General features: G+C 45.7%; 1 protein-coding gene across 3 annotated transcripts; it reads right to left on the bottom strand.

Annotated features, from left to right (window-relative positions):
- Positions 1 to 1464: 1464 nt before the first annotated feature.
- On the bottom strand, positions 1465 to 20317 carry tent5ab (terminal nucleotidyltransferase 5Ab). 3 transcript variants are annotated; one of them, XM_076990179.1, is made up of 4 exons: positions 20303 to 20317; positions 19266 to 19442; positions 5429 to 5997; positions 1465 to 4155 (listed from the first exon to the last, which is right to left on the bottom strand). In XM_076990179.1, exons 3-4 carry the CDS (start codon positions 5921 to 5923, stop codon positions 3367 to 3369), a joined length of 1284 nt encoding a protein of 427 aa, XP_076846294.1. In that variant the 5' UTR covers positions 5924 to 5997; positions 19266 to 19442; positions 20303 to 20317; the 3' UTR covers positions 1465 to 3366. The 3 variants fall into 3 exon arrangements, with proteins under 3 accessions (XP_076846294.1, XP_076846295.1, XP_076846293.1); XM_076990180.1 differs by lacking the exons at positions 19266 to 19442; positions 20303 to 20317 and adding an exon at positions 13749 to 13844; XM_076990178.1 differs by lacking the exons at positions 19266 to 19442; positions 20303 to 20317 and adding an exon at positions 6135 to 6253.
- Positions 20318 to 21169: the final 852 nt, after the last annotated feature.

The following is a 21169-nucleotide window of genomic DNA, read 5'->3' as shown; positions in this document are numbered from 1 at the left end:
TGAGAGAGACCAGGTCCAGCTTGAGAAAGACCAGGTCCAGCCTGAGAGAGACCAGGTCCAGGTTGAGAGAGACCAGATCCAGCCTGAGAGAGACCTGATCCAGCCTGAGAGAGACCAGGTCCAGGTTGAGAGAGACCAGGTCCAGCCCAACAGAGAGAGACCAGGTCCAGCCTGAGAGAGACTAGATCCAGCCTGAGAGAGACCAGGTCCAGCTTGAGAAAGACCAGGTCCAGCCTGGGAGAGACAGCCAGGCTGAGACAGTGACATTTGGCAGGAGCTACATGTGTTACCATGACAAAGGCTAAAATATATGTTTGCTTCTGTGTAAAACTGTTACCACGGACACCCGAGAAGAAGACTTAGATTATTGCTTAGGTTACATACACACATAAATTACTCCAGTTTTTACATCACTCCCCACCTTGTTGTAGTATATTTTTGTGAAGATCATGCATGTCCTTCTTTATCAATACTCTTTTGTGTGTGTCTGTGTGTGTGTGTGTCTATACTGCCCAAATCTTCACTGTCATTTTCCCCACCTCACCAATGCCTGTGCTGCTCCGCTAGGCCCCTGGGGGCCTCAGGTACATGTGGGGCGTCAGTGTCATGGCCGACGGTCCGAGGCCTCGTGGCCGTTCTTCTCTCTGCTGCCATCTGAAGACTCTGTGTTCATTTACATGTCATTGGAGAGCACATGGATTGGTCAGTCTAAAAATGCTGCTCAAAAGTGAATCAGTGTGTGAAAGTGAATGAGCAGTAGAGAATCTGGACTGCAAGAGGACGGTGATATTAGGAGAGAGTCTGGACTGTAAGAGGACGGTGATATTAGGAGAGAGTCTGGACTGTAAGAGGACGGTGATATTAGGAGAGAGTCTGGACTGCAAGAGGACGGTGATATTAGGAGAGAGTCTGGACTGTAAGAGGACAGTGATATTAGGAGAGAGTCTGGACTACAAGAGGACGGTGATATTAGGAGAGAGTCTGGACTGCAAGAGGACGGTGATATTAGGAGAGAGTCTGGACTGCAAGAGGACTGTGATATTAGGCAGTTGTGCTCTGCAGGTCTGGCTTGAGTTTGTGCAAGATCTGCGTGTTCAGGGTAAAAGAAGTGGGTCTGCGTGGGAGTTCCTACGGTCTCCTGAGGGTTTCGCTGGTTTTTAGCTGCGATACATCTTGGCCACATGGCCGTCTAGCACACGCAGGATCACAGCCCTGGTCCCCCAGACTCACGTTCAGTGACGTCTCACGTTCAGGCAGGACTCACGTTCAGGCAGGACTCAAGAGAGCAGCTATTTTCTCATCCTTTAATTGCAGGCATGTTCAAATTACACCATTCAGTACAAGATGGAGGGTCTCATAAGCCCAGAGAGGAACCTCCACCAGCATCTCCACCCACACGTGCACTCCTGTCAGACAGGACCCTGGATATACACAACTGAACACAATTCAACAATCCCACAAATATACAGTCTGCATATGCAGATCCACACACCTATTTTATTCGCATTAGGAGAATTAGCCAAAAATAAAAAGCTAAATGAACATCTTTTTACAAACCGCTCTGGTATTGACCTTTCAACTTCTAATGACACCATTAACGCTAATTAACACTAAATAGCATTTGCACCCTTCACAGCATTGGAAACAAGGTCACCGAAATGACCCGAGCATTGATTGTATGTGTACAAAAATACAGAATCAGTACAAAAAAAAGAGAAATCATTACAGATGAAGAAAACATCGCAGGTGACCCGCAAGTTCAAATGAACGATCCTGTTTCACACCCGCACTCTCAGGCTAAACAGCCCGGTTTAAATGAGCCAATCACAGAGCTGCTCTGAGTCATGTGTGTGCTGCTGTCATCAGGCCCTGAAATCACAAAAGAACTTCCGGAATATTCCAGCAGCACTCTCAGTTCAGATGCATTTCCTCCTAATCTCGCTCGGCCTTGGGGTCTGAGCACTCCGCAGTGATCCTCTGTGCTTCAGAAGGAGAAGTCTGGTGGATGCAAAAGGTCAGAAGGTGAGGCTTTGGAGCCGCCCTGAAGGCCCGCAGTGGCAGTGTGTGTCTCTCGTGGTGTGCTGAACTTCCTGAAGTGGTCTTCCTGTGCACGCACACACACACACACACACACACACCCCCCCTGCCTCACCCCTCTCACTCGGCTCTAATGACATTGGAGCCCTAATCTGAGCTTAGCCTGCACACACACACTCTCTCTCTCTCTCACACACACACACACACACACACACACACACAGACCCCAAGGTCAGGCTACAGGAGGAGAGTGTCTGGGAGTTAACTCACACATACATAAGCATGCACAAAGATACACACACACACAAACACCACACACCCCTTATCTGTGCAAACGATATCTATGGATATCAGTGTTGAACCCTTACAGACCAGCAGAGCAGCCACGGTGCTAACTACACAAGACCACCATTACAATACCTGTGTGCCTTCATCTACCCTACTGAACACTGAGAACATATATACACTCTCTCTCTCTTCCATCCTCACTCAGTCCCTCAAACACACACACACACACACACACACACACACACACACACACACACACACACAGTCCAGGACAACACCCCCCATGAAGCATGAAGGTTGTGTGTGTGCTGGTGAAGGCACTTGGACAGAGGATTGTTGAACATGTCTGACACACTGTGGGTCTTCTAGCCAGCCGCTGACTAGGATCAAATCTTTGGTTTGTAAAGAGCCCTGGTCTTACTGTGGCCCTGGTCTTACTGTGGCCCCAGTCTCACTGTGGTCCTGGCAATACCAACAAGTATCCGTTTGTCACGTTATCATCCGTCACATCTACCTTTCAGGAAGATCTTTACAAGCCTGGATATCATTTTAAGCATGTCTTCAAGCATTTATGCATACTCTAAATACAAATCAAGACTCCTGGTCTTACCCACTCCCTTTCCATCTCTCCCTTCCTCTCTCTCCCTGTTTCTTTCCTCCCTCTCTTTCTCCATCTCTCTCTCTTCCTCGCTCTTACAAATGAAGTCATAGTCTGTTCACAGCTTTCAGCCTGTTGCCCGTGGGGGCCATGTTGGTTCTTATGTGATGTTTCTTCAGGTGTGGTCAGTGTCCCCGAACACCTCAGCCAACATGAAGGCCAACAAGACCAGACCCAGGTCCCCTGCCTGCTCTCCTCCCTTCTTCTCTCTCTCCTTCTCTCTCTCCTTCTCTCTCTCCTTCCCTCCCTCGTTTGGTCTCTTCACAGGAATAAAAAACAACAAAACATCCCAAAAACCAGCAGCCCAATAAAGGAAGGTCGTCCCGATCGACCACACCCACCGCCACGTCATCGTCCTCCCCCCGGCTGCCGATTGGCCAGGCTCAGTTGCACGGGAGCCAGGGGGAGGCGGCGTGGGCGGGGCAGTGGGCGGGGCCGTAGAAGGGCTGCACCTGCGCCACGTAGTAGTTGCTGAAGTTGGCGTCGGCGAGGTGTGGGGCGGGCTGGTAGTAGCAGGTGACGGCGGCCGCGTTGGGGATGGCGTTCTGCTCGGCCAGCGCCCGCACGGCCAGCGCGGTGATGAGGCCCAGCGCCTGGCGTCGCTCGTGGCCCATCAGGCACACCGTGCTCTCCCGCACCACGCCGTGCAACGTGCTCAGGTACTGGTACCGCCCCGGCCCCGCCCCCACCAGGTGGCTGGCCAGGTACGCCTCCAGCTTGCGGCGCTGCTCGGACACGTCGGGGAAGTCGATGAAGAAGCGCGAGCACATGTAGCGCTGGAGCGTCTTCATCTCGGGCGGGGAGGCCGCGCGGAAACCCCGCACCAGCAGGTGGCAGTACTTGAGCAGCCCGCCCCCGCGGATCTCCTCGGGCCGGCGCGTTCGGATCAGACGGCGTCGCAGGTGCTCCAGCGCCTCGCCGAAGTCCCCGTACACGCTCTGGGCCACCACGGACGGGTGGAAGGAGGCCGTCATGGCGTTGGACGAGCACTCGTGGAACAGAAGGAGGGAGTCCAGGCCGATCTGGAAGGAGTCGACGCTGAACTCAAACTGGCGGCGTAGCGAAGCCACGAACTTCAGCTCCACGTTCTTACCACTGTTGTTGGACAGCGAGATGAGACTCCAGCGGTCAGAGTCACTACAGACCTTCACCATCTTCTGGACATACGCCTCCTACGGTGGGAATAGGGGGGGGGGGGGGGGGGGGGGGTATTAATCATTATCATTGAAGAATACACACTTCATATTTCAATACTTTATTCTTATTAGGACTATACAGTGTCTACATCAAATCAGATTATACACATTGTAATTCTAGTGCTTTGGCAAAACTGTAGAGAGAAAAGAGAAAGAGGGAGAGAGAGAAGAGTGGACAAAAGAGAGAGAGAGAGAGAGAGAGAGAAACAGAACAGAAGAGGGAGGGAGAGAGAGAAAACAGAGGAGGGAGGGAGGGAGAGAGACAGAGAAAGAAGAGGAAGGGAGGGAGAAAGAGAGAGGGGGACAAAAGAGTGCAAGAGAGAGAGAGAGAAAGAGAGACAGAGAGAGAGAGAGAGAGAGACAGAGAGCAATAAAAGTTATATTGTTATATTTGTGTTCATTCACTTATTCAGGTTTATTGTTTCCTGTAGTGAATACTGTATGTAGACTAACTCATCTCTCTTTCACACACACACAGACACACACACACACAGACACACACACACAGACACTATTTCCGTGTCATCCAAGGACATTTGTGCTGCGACACTTTGGGGAAATTAGTGCTGAAGACTTTTTAACAGCCAAGTGTACAAATGTCTCATCTGCGATCACTTTTTAACAGCCTTGTGTACTAATATCACATCTGTGATCACTTTTTCAGTGTTTATGTCTACAAATGTCTTATCTGAGATCTGAGAACTTTAACAAAGTTTTGATAGAAGTTAAAACTGGACCGGAGCGCGTAGACAGACTGGAGCTAATGCGATACGAGGACGTAAACGACACACACCGTTACTGTCCTACACATTAATGTCCTCAACACAGTTTTCACGGTGTTAGTCAGTGGAATAAATGATGTTAGGAACAGAGATTATGCTCCTCACGTCGTTAATTCAGATGACACAGATGTTCCGGTTGCGTTTATGCACCGATATAACGATCCGTTAGTGCTCGTAGTTTTACATCTCAAACCATGAGCGATAACGACGCAAAACGCTCATAAACGCACTTATATCTGCCCTCATTTTCATTCGTTCTCCAGTCACTCCAGTGGACACAGATCTTGGGTAAATACGTTTAGAGAAATCAACATTTTACTACCAGAACCTCCTTCCGCTGTTTTAGACTAACTGCGAATAGACGAGCGCGCTGCCAAGTTTGTGAAAACACGGAAAGTGCATTAAAGTATATTTAGATCAAACCCACACATGTGTTAGATACATCTGCGTGGACCTGAGGTTCTCACCTTTAAAGTCACGGGCGTGATCTTCTCCTTCTTCACGCCTTCAGGAAGGAAGTCCAGGAGCGAGTCGAGAACTATGTCCTTCACCATCTGGAATTCCAGTTCACCTTTCAGGTCTGTGCAGAAGATCAGGTCCAGGTCCTTGTAGCCGAGCCCGCTGTCCTGGTGGAGGACGTGGCTGGCCGCCGAACCGTTCAAGCGGACCTCCCGAACCCTCATGTCCCTCTGCTCCATCCGACACCGCACCACCTTCACGATGTCCCGGGGCTTCATCTCCAGGGTGGGGAAGCTCCATTTACCGTGTATGGGTATGGACTCCGTCATGATCCGGTCCAGTCGTTGGACCTGCTCCCAGTTTAAAACGCTGAAGCTGGTGGAGTCTCCGTCCGAACCGGTCCCGGTGGCGCCGTGATGCGCCCGGTCTCCCATCATGATTACAGGTGGACGTCTAGAACTGGATCTGAACCATGTGGACCGAGGAAGGACCCGCTGCCACATCGGGCCGTAAGAGAGTCACATTTTGCCACATTAGAGAACCTTGCAGGTCTTGTCCAGCTGTCCTGTAAAACAAACTAAAAGAGTAAAACAACATTAACCGTCGTGATCTGCGTGTGATATATTGGTGCAAAACGTGAGTGTCCTCCAACAGGAACACGCTCCACCATCAACACCAGTAAACGGTAACTGGGACTGCGTGTAAACCACCCACCCAGTTAAGGTCGCTGCTTGCAGGTCCGCGCGTGACCGCGGCTGCGCGCTCCAGGGTTAACCGCGCGCTCCAGCGCACACGGGCCCGTTATCTAGAGCGCGAGGACCGCTGTGTATGAGTGACGGCTGAGCGAGCCAATAGCGCACACTGAGAGTAGGCACCGCCCCTTTGTAACGAGGCTAAAGCGTTTGATTTTGAAGATACTACCTTCATCCTGAAGATACATCGAAACATTTACACTTAGGTTATTTTTTGCTTTGCATAAACGTTACCTTCTCTGTATGCAAATTTAAAAACATGGCCTCTGTGTGATTGTATAAAAAACAAATGTATTTTAGTTTAAAAAAACTTAAAATTCATGGCTTCGTCTAAAACAAAGTATTTTGAGCCACCGACACACAGCTTGAAAGTTTTCTATCCGGTCAGTAAAATAAGCGATATGCTTCACTGACGCCCCCTAGAGGATACAAGTGGTCCTGCAATGGCAAACGCTGGCGAGAAAGAGCAGACGTGTGCGCGCGTGTCTTTAGTAGGGGGGGGGGGGGAGATTACGACGAGTCTGTGGGCCTGTGACTGACAGTGGTCCTAAACATTTATTACAACATTAGGTTTTTACATTTTTGGGGCTGATGTAATTTCTTCTCATGGGGGTCAAACCCCTAACCATGCTCGTGTGTGTGTGTGTGTGTGTGTGTGTGTGTGTGTGTTGTGCAGCATCTATTACAGTACACAGTGTCACAGAGAAGTTTCAGTGGATGAGAGACAGATTTAAACCCCAGCAGACCCCCTGGGTTCTGGACAGCCCAGCTCGGAGCCTGTGGTCAGTGTGGAGAGGAACGGGTTCAGAGCAGAAGGTCTGGACCAAGATTCCTCATCTCTCCTTCTCAGAACTTGCTGTTTGGGGGGGGGGGGGGATTCATTTGGCAGTGGGTAGTGTGGTTGCTTTAGAGACAGACGGGCTGACCTGTGACCTCAGGAACCCCGTCAGCTCTGTAAGGGTGTAGCTCACCTCCGCCTGTCTCTGGAACTTCTGGAACCTCCACTCTTTTGATCCTGTAGTGTTTATCTGGATTATATGTCTTCTGGTTTTGTGTTATTGACTTATTTCTACTACATCTGATCGGTTTGAGCTGCTGTAAATTTTCAGTTGAATTGAACCAAATTCAACTGAATTAAACTAGAAAAATGTGGGAATCCAAAAGACTAGATCAGTAAATGTGTGTGTGAGAGCGAGAGAGAGAGAGAGAGAGAGATGCAAACAGAACGGAGGTGGGATTGTAGAGGCATCAGTGAGAGATGTGTGATGGGTACAAGATTAGACTAGGATGTCATCCAAAACCCATCATCTGATCATCTGGAGTAGACCTGCGTCACTACACAATAGCCAGAAAAGCAGGATTACTCCAGATTACACTGGGACTGTGTGTGTGTGTGTGTGTGTGTGTGTATGCATCTTCTATGCTGCAGCATACTTACAGTGACCTCTATAAACCCCCATCACCATCACTAACACCACTACCACGGTCATCCGTCTTTATCCCAGCATGCATCAGGATACTGGACATTAGTGGTAGCTCTCCTGCCCATGTAAAGGGCTTTAGTGTTAGCATGCTCCACCTACACTCAGAAGAAAGGCTATGACAGTAGTATCTTCACTCAAGTTTAGCTTCTCACATATTTCTAATGCAGAAGGAAAAAAGAAAAAAAATTACAAAACTAAAAATATAGGAAAAGGCCCTAAAAGTGTAAACACCACAACACTAAAACCACACTGCTTAGCTCAGTGTGTGTGTGTGTGTGTGTGTGTGTGTGTGTGTGTGTGTGTGTGTGTGTGTGAGACAGGGGAGCGATTCTCTTTACCCATAATTCAATGCTTCACTAATGGGCTCCCTCCGGTGATTAGTGTCTTGCAGGTGAGCAGCTGTCCTGAAGAGGGCGCCTGTCAAAAATGAGGCACTTGTGGTCCTGGTCAGGAACACAAGACACTTCAGGATGGAGGTCCTGAGGACTGTCCACAGCTACAGACCCCTTTATTCTCACCACCCCTCCCTCAGGATGGGTCTCCTGCCAGAGTGACTTGATGAATTCCAGGCTAAGCAATTGTTCAAAATCTTCCCAAAGGCATACAAAATGTCAGATGTATTGCATCAGTAATAGAAATATGATATGGCAACATGACAGAAGCATTTTCTCATGATCAGAGAAGAAAACTCCCCTGTTCTCTGGACCGTGGGTAATGTTTCCAGTCTGAATACCGTAGTATGCTCACTTATGGCATGTGACTTAGCAAATAAACTGTAAAATCAAATCAAATTTAAAAAATCAAATGTTTTCTTTTGCTAGACTACAAGTACCTACCACAACAGACTACAATGATCTACCACATCAGACTACAATGATCTATCACATCAGACTACAATGACCTACCACATCAGACTACAATGATCTACCACATCAGACTACAATGATCTACCACATCAGACTACAAGTACCTACCGCAACAGACTACAAGTACCTACCGCAACAGACTACAATTATCTACCGCAACAGACTACAATTATCTACCTCAACAGACTACAATTATCTACCTCAACAGACTACAATTATCTACCGCAACAGACTACAATTATCTACCGCAACAGACTACAATTATCTACCGCAACAGACTACAATTATCTACCGCAACAGACTACAAGTACCTACCGCAACAGACTAAAAGTACCTACCACAACAGACTACAATTATCTACCACAACAGACTACAAGCACCTATCACAACAGACAACAATTATCTACCACAACAGACTACAATTATCTACCGCAACAGACTACAAGCACCTACCACAACAGACTACAAGTATCTACCACAACAGACTACAAGCACCTACCACAACAGACTACAAGTATCTACCACAACAGACTACAAGTACCTACCACAACAGACTACAAGTATCTACCACAACAGACTACAAGTACCTACCACAACAGACTACAAGTATCTACCACCTACCTGTTTAAATTGATGGTTGTCTAAAGTTCACATACTCAACTTGTATTTTATATCTTTTTTGCATGCCTCTACCAAAGACAATTCCATACCACCTGGGAGATGGTCTGGCTTGCCGGTGAATGTACTGATGCCAGGGTTGGATGTGCCATTGCCACAAGAGGACGTGCCGATGCTAGCTCCTACCTGAGGCTCACCATCTGCACTGAAGGGACTGTGACTACTCATAGAACTAAATAACTATATCTATAGAACTATATTATAAATACGGACTTCTGCTAGCGGGCGCCCAATGGAGGATGGGTTCCCTTCTGAGTCTTGGTTCTCCCTTGGCCTTGGTCAAAACATTGGCTGGGTCAGTGAACAATGAAACTAGCTTGCTAACTGTAGTTTTATTTTAAAACTGCCTCGTGGGTGGTGATGCGGGGCGGGGTGAGGGATGGCGGGGGATGGGAATTATAGTTCTGGATTACACAGTCATATGTATGTAGATGTTTAAATTGTATACATGTTTGTTTATGACTTTTATTTTCTGTTGAGGTTATGCCGTTATGTAATTCATTGTGTTTTTCCAGTTGCAAAACCTAATAAATAAAATATATATATATTTTATTTATTTTCTTTGGGGTCAATCAAAGGGAAAGAATGAAAGAATGAAAAAGAAAAGTATTAATAAAGCTATAGCCCCCGTGCCCACACTACACCCGATACTGAAACCTAGCAATATAGTATGGAGTAACTACTGAAACCAGGCAGTGTAGTAATGAGTAACTACTAAAAACAGGCAGTGTGGTACTAAGAGACTACTAAAACAGACAGTGTGGTACTGAATAACTACTAAAACCAGGTGGTGTGGTACAGAGTGACTACTGAAACCAGGCAGTAGTATTGCTGATCTGACTCTATAGCACATATCAAGTTAAATCTGGTGTGTTAAAGAAGGTTAAAACCCTCACGTGGATGTTTCTCTACTGTACGAGTCCTGGCTCGTATAGAAGGATGTTCAGTCCAGAATGAGAAACGTTTTAGAAGATGAAGCTAAAATGGGTGCATGATTGTGATTTGATCTTTGATCTCCCTTAAGAGAACACAACGTTTGTGTTGAACTGTTGGAGTCTTGTGGTCTGCTCTGCTCTGATGTGTTGCAGAACTTTTGCACCTCACGAACACAAACTAAACCACAAACACAAACACAACCTAAACCACAGACACAGGCTGCTCTGAACATATTGCAAAAGATGAAATCGGATGTAAACATGATGCAAAATATTTCATCAGGAGTTAGTAATATAATTGAGTTGGTAATAAAACACACACATTAATACACACAAGTTTCTACTGAATGCGATCAGATCTCATATGTACTATATGACAGTCATGACAGTATATGACAGTCATGGTCTGGTGGTAGGGAACTGGTCTTGTGACCAGAGGGTCGTGGGTTCGATTCCCAGACCTGAGGCCATGACTGAGGTGCCCTTGAGCAAGGCACCTAACCCCAACTGCTCCCCGGGCGCCGGGCTAGGGCTGCCCACCGCTCTGGGCACGTGTGATCCACAGCCCCCTAATAATCTCTAGTGTGTGTGTGTGTGTGTGTTCTGACTGCACAGATGGGTTAAAAGCGGAGGACAAATTTCGATTGGGGTGTAAAAATCACAATTGACAAAATATGGCACATTTCATATAAATGTTTTGAACATTTAATAGCATGATTAGACTGGTCATTTTGCTAAATAATAATTTATATTAAACACTACATAGTAGTCCTTTACAACATATATACATTAAGCATTGTGTATGACATGATCTTGTGTTAAACATTAAACACCCATACGAATAAAAGCCATAGCCTCAGTTCCACAGTCCTGACAGGACCATGAGAGATATACTGATATACTGACCTCTATATACTGATATACTGATATACTGACCTCTATATACAGATATACTGATATACTGACCTCTATATACTGATATACTGATATACTGACCTCTATATACTGATATACTGATATACTGACCTCTATATACAGATATACTGATATACTGACCTCTATATACAGATATACTGACCTCTATATACAGATATACTGATATACTGACCTCTATATACAGATATACAGATATACTGACCTCTATATACTGATATACTGATATACTGACCTCTATATACAGATATACTGATATACTGACCTCTATATACTGATATACTGATATACTGACCTCTATATACAGATATACTGATATACTGACCTCTATATACAGATATACAGATATACTGACCTCTATATACAGATATACTGATATACTGACCTCTATATACAGATATACTGATATACTGATATACTGACCTCTATATACAGATATACTGATATACTGACCTCTATATACTGATATACTGATATACTGACCTCTATATACAGATATACTGATATACTGACCTCTATATACAGATATACTGACCGCTATATACAGATATACTGACCTCTATATACTGATATACTGATATACTGACCTCTATATACAGATATACTGATATACTGACCTCTATATACAGATATACTGATATACTGACCTCTATATACAGATATACTGACCTCTATATACAGATATACTGATTTACTGACCTCTATATACAGATATACTGATATACTGACCTCTATATACAGATATACTGATATACTGACCTCTATATACAGATATACTGATATACTGACCTCTATATACAGATATACTGACCTCTATATACAGATATACTGATATACTGACCTCTATATACAGATATACTGATATACTGACCTCTATATACAGATATACTGATATACTGATCTCTATGTAATGATATACTGATATAGTGATAAACTAATATATTCATCTCTATGTACTGATATACAGATATACTAATCTTTATGAACTGATATAGTGATAGACTAATATACTGATCTCGATATACTGATACTGATCAGTGGATGCAGTAGTGAACAGGCATAAAATAAACAAACAGACTTATTTAAAAAATGCACGATAACAGGAAATAGCAGGTTGTTGAGCATCATTACACTTCAGTCACATCCACACACACACATATACACACACACGCATCACACAAACACACACGTATACACACACACATGTATACACACATATACACACACACACACGCATCACACACACACACACACAAACACACACATATACACACAAACACACACACACACGCACACACAAGCATGACCCAGTGTGCATTCTCACAGTTCGGAGGTTCAGACACGTATATGGATCATGGCTCAGCACCCACAGACCACTTATGTGTGTGTGTGCGTATGCACGTAATCATATTAATCTATATACACAGAGACACACCTGAACAAGTGCACACACACAGACACACATTAAAATATGTGTGCGCACACACACACACACACACGTGCGCATGCGAACATGTGCACTCGAATATGTGCACACATAGACGCACACTCGCACGCACATAAACATGTGTGCACGCACACACACACACACACGTGTGAACATGTGCACACACACTGACACACACACACACACGTGTGAACATGTGCACACACACTGACACACACTGACACACACACACACCAGTGGTGGACGATACACACAGAGTATCATTGAGTGAACTGTCAGTCTTGCTGCTGTTACCATGATAACAGTGAGAGGAAGTCAAATGCAGTCATGGGTTCTGCTGAGTTAGCATTGTTCTCACCAGACTGTTTCCTGAAAGAGTATGGTTTAATACACACACACACACACGTACGCGCGCACGCACACACACACACGTGTAAATATTTGCTTTGGTAAATTAATCCTCACTTATGAAGAGTAGATGTGCCATATTTTGTCAATTGTGATTTTTACACCGTAATCAAAATTTGTCCTCCACTTTTAACCCATCTATGCAGTTAGAACACACACACACACACACACACACACACACACACTAGTGATTACTAGGGGGCTGTGGATCATACGTGCCCAGAGCGGTGGGCAGCCCTAGCCCGGCGCCCGGGGAGCAGTTGGGGTTAGGTGCCTTGCTCAAGGGCACCTCAGTCATGGCTTCAGGCCTGGGAATCGAACCCACGACCCTCCGGTCACAAAACCAGTTCCCTACCACCAGACCATGACTGACCCTGTGTGTGTGTGTGTGTGTGTGTGTGTGTGTGTCTGGAGTGCAAATTCTGATCAATCTCTTGCATTAAATCTCCTACATACAATAATGTGTAACTGTACTGTTGACATTGATATTGATACAGTTTTGCAAATGTTAGTGGTGATTTGAGAAATATACCAATGTGACTGAAATCTGCACTGAACTCTATTAGTGTTCTAGTGTTTGGAGTCTCGCTGACATGCTCGCTATATCAGGGCACTGTCAATTCCCCACTCTCACCACCAGAGGGAGCTGTAACATAACCTGTTCCGATTTTCAGTATTTGAGGAGAATCAATATTAAACCACACTGAAAGTGGGCCAAAATCTTAAAACTATTGAATATCCACTTCTATGTTGACATAACAGAACAATGCACATTTTAAAGTCCCAAATGACAGTTTTGAATGAGTTTAGGATGTATGAACTCACATGGTCAGGACTGATCACACTGAAGAAGAAGTGTCTGTTTACATCTGTTGGATCTCCAAACAAATGGGACACCCAGTCACACCATAACACAGCCAGACAGACCCTGTACAGAGCAAGTTAATATGACAAACTACTGTGGCTGCTTGGTCCATCACGCACAGTCTCTCTCTCTCTCTCTCTCTCGCTCCTTCCTCACATATTTTCATATCTCAGTGTTCATTTCCTCATCAAACACACACATTTCCTCATTTCCACATTAGTTCTGCGTCTGATTCACATGGATTCCAACTCACATCATTCCTGCCATATGGAGTTCTGCTATGCAGATCCAGTGTTTATCCACAATATCTACATAAATATCAGTGTTTATGTGTAGTTACAGTCTTGGCCGTGACCTGGGTGGTCAGTGCTCTGAGAGAAGAGGCCATCTGTGGTGTCAGAAGTTTAGAGTCATGGTTGCAGGTTTTGGGCTGTATTCCTTCACCATCACGCAGCTGCTCTGTGAGGTATTTTTGTCTCCTGTGGAGTTTAATTTGACAGTTTAAATCCTAGCTGTCACGAGAGCATGATTTAGGTTTGAAAACAGAAACATGTTAAATGTTCTCAGGCAGGACCCATTACAGCCTGCACACACTTTTGCTGATGTTATGGTTTGGATGTTGAATATGTGGCCAAGCTTGTGCTTCCTGTCTGCACATGTGTGGAGGGCGTGGTCACAGCTGCACACGTGTGGAGGGCGTGGTCAGAGCTGCACACGTGTAGAGGGCGTGGTCACAGCTGCACACGTGTGGAGGGCGTGGTCAGAGCTGCACACGTATGGAGGGCGTGGTCACAGCTGCACATGTATGGAGGGTGTGGTCACAGCTGCACATGTGTAGAGGGTGTGGTCACAGCTGCACACGTGTGGAGGGCGTGGTGAGAGCTGCACACGTGTAGAGGGTGTGGTCACAGCTGCATATGTGTGGAGGGTGTGGTCAGAGCTGCACACGTGTGGAGGGCGTGGTCACAGCTGCATATGTATGGAGGGTGTGGTCACAGCTGCACACATGTGGAGGGCGTGGTCACAGCTGCACATGTATGGAGGGTGTGGTCACAGCTACTTGTGTCAAAGGCCTGTCAGTTGTATATTTCCATATATATATATATAATATATATATAAAATATATATTTATTTATTTATTTATAAATAAATAAATTGAATTATATATATTTATTACATTATATATATATTATATATTATATTTATATATTTATACAATATTTATATATTTTTAATATTTATATTTATTAACTGTGGCACTTTAGCTAACCATGTGTAGTCCACATGGGGTTTCCAGTTCAAATCGGGAAATGATACGGCCCACTGGCAGTTGTAATCAATGGTTCAGGTAATCGTCTACCCAGCCTTGAACTGTCAAATATTTCCTCTTGTTTTCATTAAGCGAGCAGAAATTTTAGAAGTGAGCAAAAGACTGAAACACGCTGAAATCACTGAAGCGCCCACAGGGCTGTGAGACACAAGCGAGTTTAACTGAACGATTATTGTACCTCCGCTCTCACGTCACCGGTCTCACGTCACGTCACCGGTCTCCGGTCTCACGTCTCCGGTCTCACGTCTCCGGTCTCACGTCTCCGGTCTCACGTCTCCGGTCTCACGTCTCCGCTCTCACGTCTCCGCTCTCACGTCACCGGTCTCACGTCTCCGCTCTCACGTCACCGGTCTCACGTCACCGGTCTCACGTCATGTCACCGGTCTCACGTCATGCCACCGGTCTCACGTCATGCCACCGGTCTCACGTCATGCCACCGGTCTCACGTCACCGGTCTCACGTCATGTCACCGCGCTCATGTCACCGGTCTCACGTCATGCCACCGGTCTCACGTCACCGGTCTCACGTCATCCCTCTCACGTCACGTGACTACATTTTGTGCAAAAACAACATGAATTGTACTAATTGTATAGCCACTGAGGACTGATGTGTTTATAGTTTTGAAACAAATGTGACTACAGATTGGACAAACTCATGTTAGCAGTCGTAAAAAACTGTAAAGACAATAATCTCACTCCATAAATGTGGGGAAATGGCATTGTGGGATACATTTCACCCACGCATGAGTGTAAACAGGAAATGATACTGTTTGTGTATGAAGGTCTGCAGCACATATACTGTATGTCTGCATGCGTGCGTGTGTGTGTGTATGTGAGTGTGGTGTGTGTGTGTGTGTGTGTGTGGTGTGTGGTGTGTGTGTATGTGGGGTGTGTGTGTATGTGGGGTGTGTGTATGTGGGGTGTGTGTGTATGTGAGTGTGTGTGTGGTGTGTGTGTGTGGTGTGTGTGTGTGGTGTGTGTGTGTGTGTGTGTGTGTGTGTGTGTGGTGCCTATGTGGGATGTGTGTGTGTGTGTGTGAGTGTGGTGTGAGTGTATGTGTATGTGGAGTGTGTGTATGTGAGTGTGGTGTGTGTGTGTGTGTGATTTACAAAGCTATGCAATTTTTTAAACAGGATAGTAATTATGTTACTACTGTAGTACTGCGTTTGTAGTGTTTGTGATGCGTTTGTAATGTTTGTAGTGCCCCAATTCCACTAGCTTTGCAGTGTGTTTGGTTTGAGCAGAGGTCGTGGTCAGGGTCAGGGAAACCACCCTCTCATGAGGGTCAGGGGTAGTCAGGTCAGGGGTCGGTGAGGTCATGGGTCGCTGGCTGCTAAAAGGAGATGGTGTGAATGTGATTAGTCTGGGTGGCCTGCACTAGTGTACCTGCACTAGTGTACCTGCACTAGTGTGCCTGCACTAGTGTGCCTGCACTAGTGTACCTGCACTAGTGTACCTGCACTAGTGTACCTGTACTAGTGTACCTGCACTAGTGTACCTGTACTAGTGTACCTGCAGCACCACACAAATACTGCACATGCATTCATAAAAAACAATGAGACTCACACTCACACCTCTCCCCATCACACACACTCTATACACACACACAACCCCTCTCCCCATCACACACACAAACACACAACACCTCTCCCCATCACACACACACTATACACACAACACATCTCCCCATCACACACACACACACACACACACACACACACACACACACACAACACCTCTCCCCATCACACACACACTATATACACACACCTCTCCCCATCACACACAAACACTTATACACACACACACACACACACAACACCTCTGCCCATCACACAATGTATATAAACAAACAACTCCTCTCTCACGCTCTCTCTCACACACAAACACGCACACACACAAACACGCACACACACTAGCAATGTGAGACCTTTTTTATCAGAACCAGAGACCATAACTAAAATGAAACATAACAGTAAATCAGACAGACAAGGAATGAGTGAGAGAGAGAGAGAGAGAGAGAGAGAGAGAGAGAGAGAGAGAGATAGCATTTGTGAAATATGGGTGACAGCATTATGACACATCTGCACTAAATAAACTCATCAGAACTACTGGATACAAAGGGTGTGTGTGTGTGTGTGGGGGGGGGGGGGGGGGGTGGAGAGAGTAAAACTATAGTTGTCAAGTTCCAGACCAAACCAAGAGTTAATTCAAGAAACCATGATGGTTATAATTATGTAAAATTATAGGAAATTATACCATCAAATCCAGATGAGCTTTCATAACTATCTTTCTGCTTCAATGAAATTAAACCTGACACCATGTGTCAGGACGTCACACACACCTCACACACACACACACACACAACCTGCACATCTCTGTCTCCCTCATACACACACACACACACACACACAACCTACACCTCTCTCACACACACACAACCTACACCTCTCTCTCTCACACATGCACACACACACACACTACTACAACATGTCCACACACACAAACGCACAGGCCCTATACCTCTCTCTCACACTCAGGTGCATTTTCAAATCATCTACCAAGTGGAACAAAGCCTGTATAGAGGACAAAAGACAGATATCTGCTGATGATGACGTCTGATGATAACATCTGATAATAATGTCTGATGATAAAATTTGATATCTTCTGAACTACTGATGATTTGTGATCTCATCAGAAACGTGCACCAATGCTAATAAACCTCTGATCAGGAGATCCTGATGTAAAGGTAAATGTATGTGTGCTTGTGTGCGCTCTAACAGCTACACATGACCTCTGAGAGTGTAACATGACCAGTGAGGTTGTAGTGAAATGTGAGGTCGTAGTGAAGCGCTTGTGTGAGGTCGTAGTGAAGCGCTTGTGTGAGGTCGTAGTGAAGCGCTAGTGTGAGGTCGTAGTGAAGCGCTAGTGTGAGGTCGTAGTGAAGCGCTAGTGTGAGGTCGTAGTGAAGCGCTAGTGTGAGGTCGTAGTGAAGCGCTAGTGTGAGGTGTTAGTGAAGCGCTTGTGTGAGGTCGTAGTGAAGCGCTTGTGTGAGGTCGTAGTGAAGCGCTTGTGTGAGGTCGTAGTGAAGCGCTAGTGTGAGGTCGTAGTGAAGCGCTAGTGTGAGGTCGTAGTGAAGCGCTAGTGTGAGGTGTTAGTGAAGCGCTTGTGTGAGGTCGTAGTGAAGCGCTTGTGTGAGGTCGTAGTGAAGCGCTTGTGTGAGGTCGTAGTGAAGCGCTTGTGTGAGGTCGTAGTGAAGCGCTTGTGTGAGGTCGTAGTGAAGCGCTTGTGTGAGGTCGTAGTGAAGCGCTTGTGTGAGGTCGTAGTGAAGCGCTTGTGTGAGGTGTTAGTGAAGCGCTTGTGTGAGGTGTTAGTGAAGCGCTTGTGTGAGGTCGTAGTGAAGCGCTTGTGTGAGGTCGTAGTGAAGCGCTTGTGTGAGGTCGTAGTGAAGCGCTTGTGTGAGGTCGTAGTGAAGCGCTAGTGTGAGGTCGTAGTGAAGCGCTAGTGTGAGGTCGTAGTGAAGCGCTAGTGTGAGGTTGCCTGTTTGAAAGTCCTGCAGATGGATTTGGAATTGACTGCAGATGATTTAGGGTGGTTCTGCTACGTGAGGGGAAGAGAACGTCACTGTAATCAATATGAACTGAGACGGCGGCACGTTTGAGCATCTCTGGCTCTACTGAGCTCAATTAGCTAAAATTTCATAAGCAAAATAAATAAGTTATCAAGATTTTGTCAATTATTTAATCTGGGTGTCAAGGACTGATCAAATACAATGGATCAGATGTAATGGCTAAATAAGGTAGGGTGTGCTTCAGAATTTTATTATCCAAGGTTTCGCTTATTTGAGGGTGTAACTTTATGTGATGATCAAAACTTTCTTCTATAATAACACAAAAAAACTTGGATCTTGTGGAAAGGGTGAAACTGGAACAGATGTAAGAGTGTGTAGTCTATACGGCAGGGGGAATCACTTACCGCACTGCTGTAGAGGGTTGTGCAAACAAACACACACTTACAGCTCTCTACCAACAACAGTGATCAGTTCATGGATGGAGTTACAAGTGTTGTCTTTTATAGAGTAATTCAAATTCAATCTCCCAAACCAAAAACAACTCAGATACAGTGCTGAGAGGTCAAGGACGCTTCACCTGAGTATGTTAGCTGACACCTGAGAAGCTGTTTGTGTGTCGCTGTTGCCCAGGACAGACGTGAAGTGGCACGGGGAGGAACATTAGGGTCCAGCCTCACCCCAGCAGAACAGTGTTGGAGACCCAGTGTTTGGTGGTCCATGGTCTCCTGGACTGTTCACTCCTGCTAAAAAGCACCTAAGAACAGAAGCATAATAACACAGGACAAGAAGCAATCTTACACCCTCAGGTCCACTCAGCACAGACACAATCACAAACCTTCACAATCACAAACCTTCCCACAGCACAAACACAATAGAAACATTCCCTCAACAACACAAACGCATGACAGAAAATCTCTCAAACATGGCAGAAAGCAGCTCCTTACACACTCATGGGGAAAATAACTGCAAAGAAACCATGCACGCACGCACGCACGCACACAAACACACACCTGTATTCACTCCCAACAGTGTGTCTCTCCATCCCTTTCCTAACAACCCGTTTCCATAAACAACACATTCGGTTTAACTGGTTTATTTACACAAGTTTGAAAGAACGCTAGAGGTTGTGCCAGAGAGATGGAGAGATAGAGAAAGAGATGGATGGAGAGAAAGAGGGAGGGAAGTGGGGTAAGAGGGAGAAAGAAAAATTATTCTTCTTGGACACAGAACTTTCCAGAACCACCTAACCCTTGACCTTTGCCCTTCTCAACTCCTGTGGAGCAGCAGTATATCTATTCTTCACGACATTTAAAGGACACAAACCAGACACACCAACATGAAGGAGAGGGATGAATCTACATATTTCAGCTGTGTGAACCTGAGACCAGCCAGAATCCTCCAGCCAAGATCACTCACTCAAGATCACCCAACCAAGATCACCCAGCCAAGATCACTCACTCAAGATCACCCAACCAAGATCACCCAGCCAAGATCACTCACTCAAGATCACCCAGCCAAGATCACTCAGTCAAGATCACCCAACCAAGATCACTCATTCAAGATCACCAACAGTCATAACACCCATATTTACAGGGTTTTAACACCCATACTCACAGTGTTGTGACCTGGACCACCAGAGTTCTGCTTTGATGCTGAACTTCCCCATAAATGGAGTGTGTGGCTGCACTAAATGATCAGAATGAAACACACACAAATACTGAGCTGCTGTTGCTGCTCTAAACTCAGCCGGACCCAACTGGACCAAACCGGACCCAACTGTACAGACATCACCAAGGTTCATCAACTGAACCCAGAGCTGTTAAAATTCATTACAAACAGAAGCAGTGTGTGTGTGTGTGAGTGTATGTGCAAGCTTGAACGTGGCACTTGGCTTTGACACAAACCTGAGTCTAAATTTACATGAGTGAAGCAACAGAGAGTGTGGGGGAGGGAGAGAGAGAGAGAGAGAGAGAGAGAGAGAGAGAGAGAGAGAGAGAGAGAGAGAGAGAGAGAGAGAGAGAGAGAGAGAGAGAGAGAGAGAGAGAGAGGGAGAGAACTATCTATGTGGTTAGCAAGATTGATTCTGTCCCTGACAGAAAGGTTATTATTAGGCTTTATTTGTAGCTAACTTGCTAAAGTGTACACACAGGAAAATTTGGTACAAATTAACATAAAAAAACTGCACACAGAGCAATGATGTTTCAAAGTCCTCTTGAGGAGATACACAAACCACTGTTTCAACCACCCTGCTAGTACCTTCAGAAATGCTTTAGTTCTTCATGGCAGATTCAACAAGGTTCTGGAAACGTTCCTCAGAGGTTCTGGTCCATACTGATGTGATCACAGCATCGTGCAGCTGCTCCCAGATTGATGAGATGAAGATCTTCTGAAGGCTGACTGAGTGTAGTGAACTCAGAGGAACTCTGAGGAACCGGTTTGAGAAGATCTTTTTTGATGTGGTGTGTTATTCTGCTGACAGTA

This window comes from Brachyhypopomus gauderio, unplaced genomic scaffold (assembly GCF_052324685.1).
Source record: "Brachyhypopomus gauderio isolate BG-103 unplaced genomic scaffold, BGAUD_0.2 sc73, whole genome shotgun sequence".
Classification (NCBI taxonomy): Eukaryota; Metazoa; Chordata; class Actinopteri; order Gymnotiformes; family Hypopomidae; genus Brachyhypopomus; species Brachyhypopomus gauderio.
Note: the sequence above shows the minus strand (reverse complement) of the source record. Positions and strands in the feature narration are given on the sequence as shown.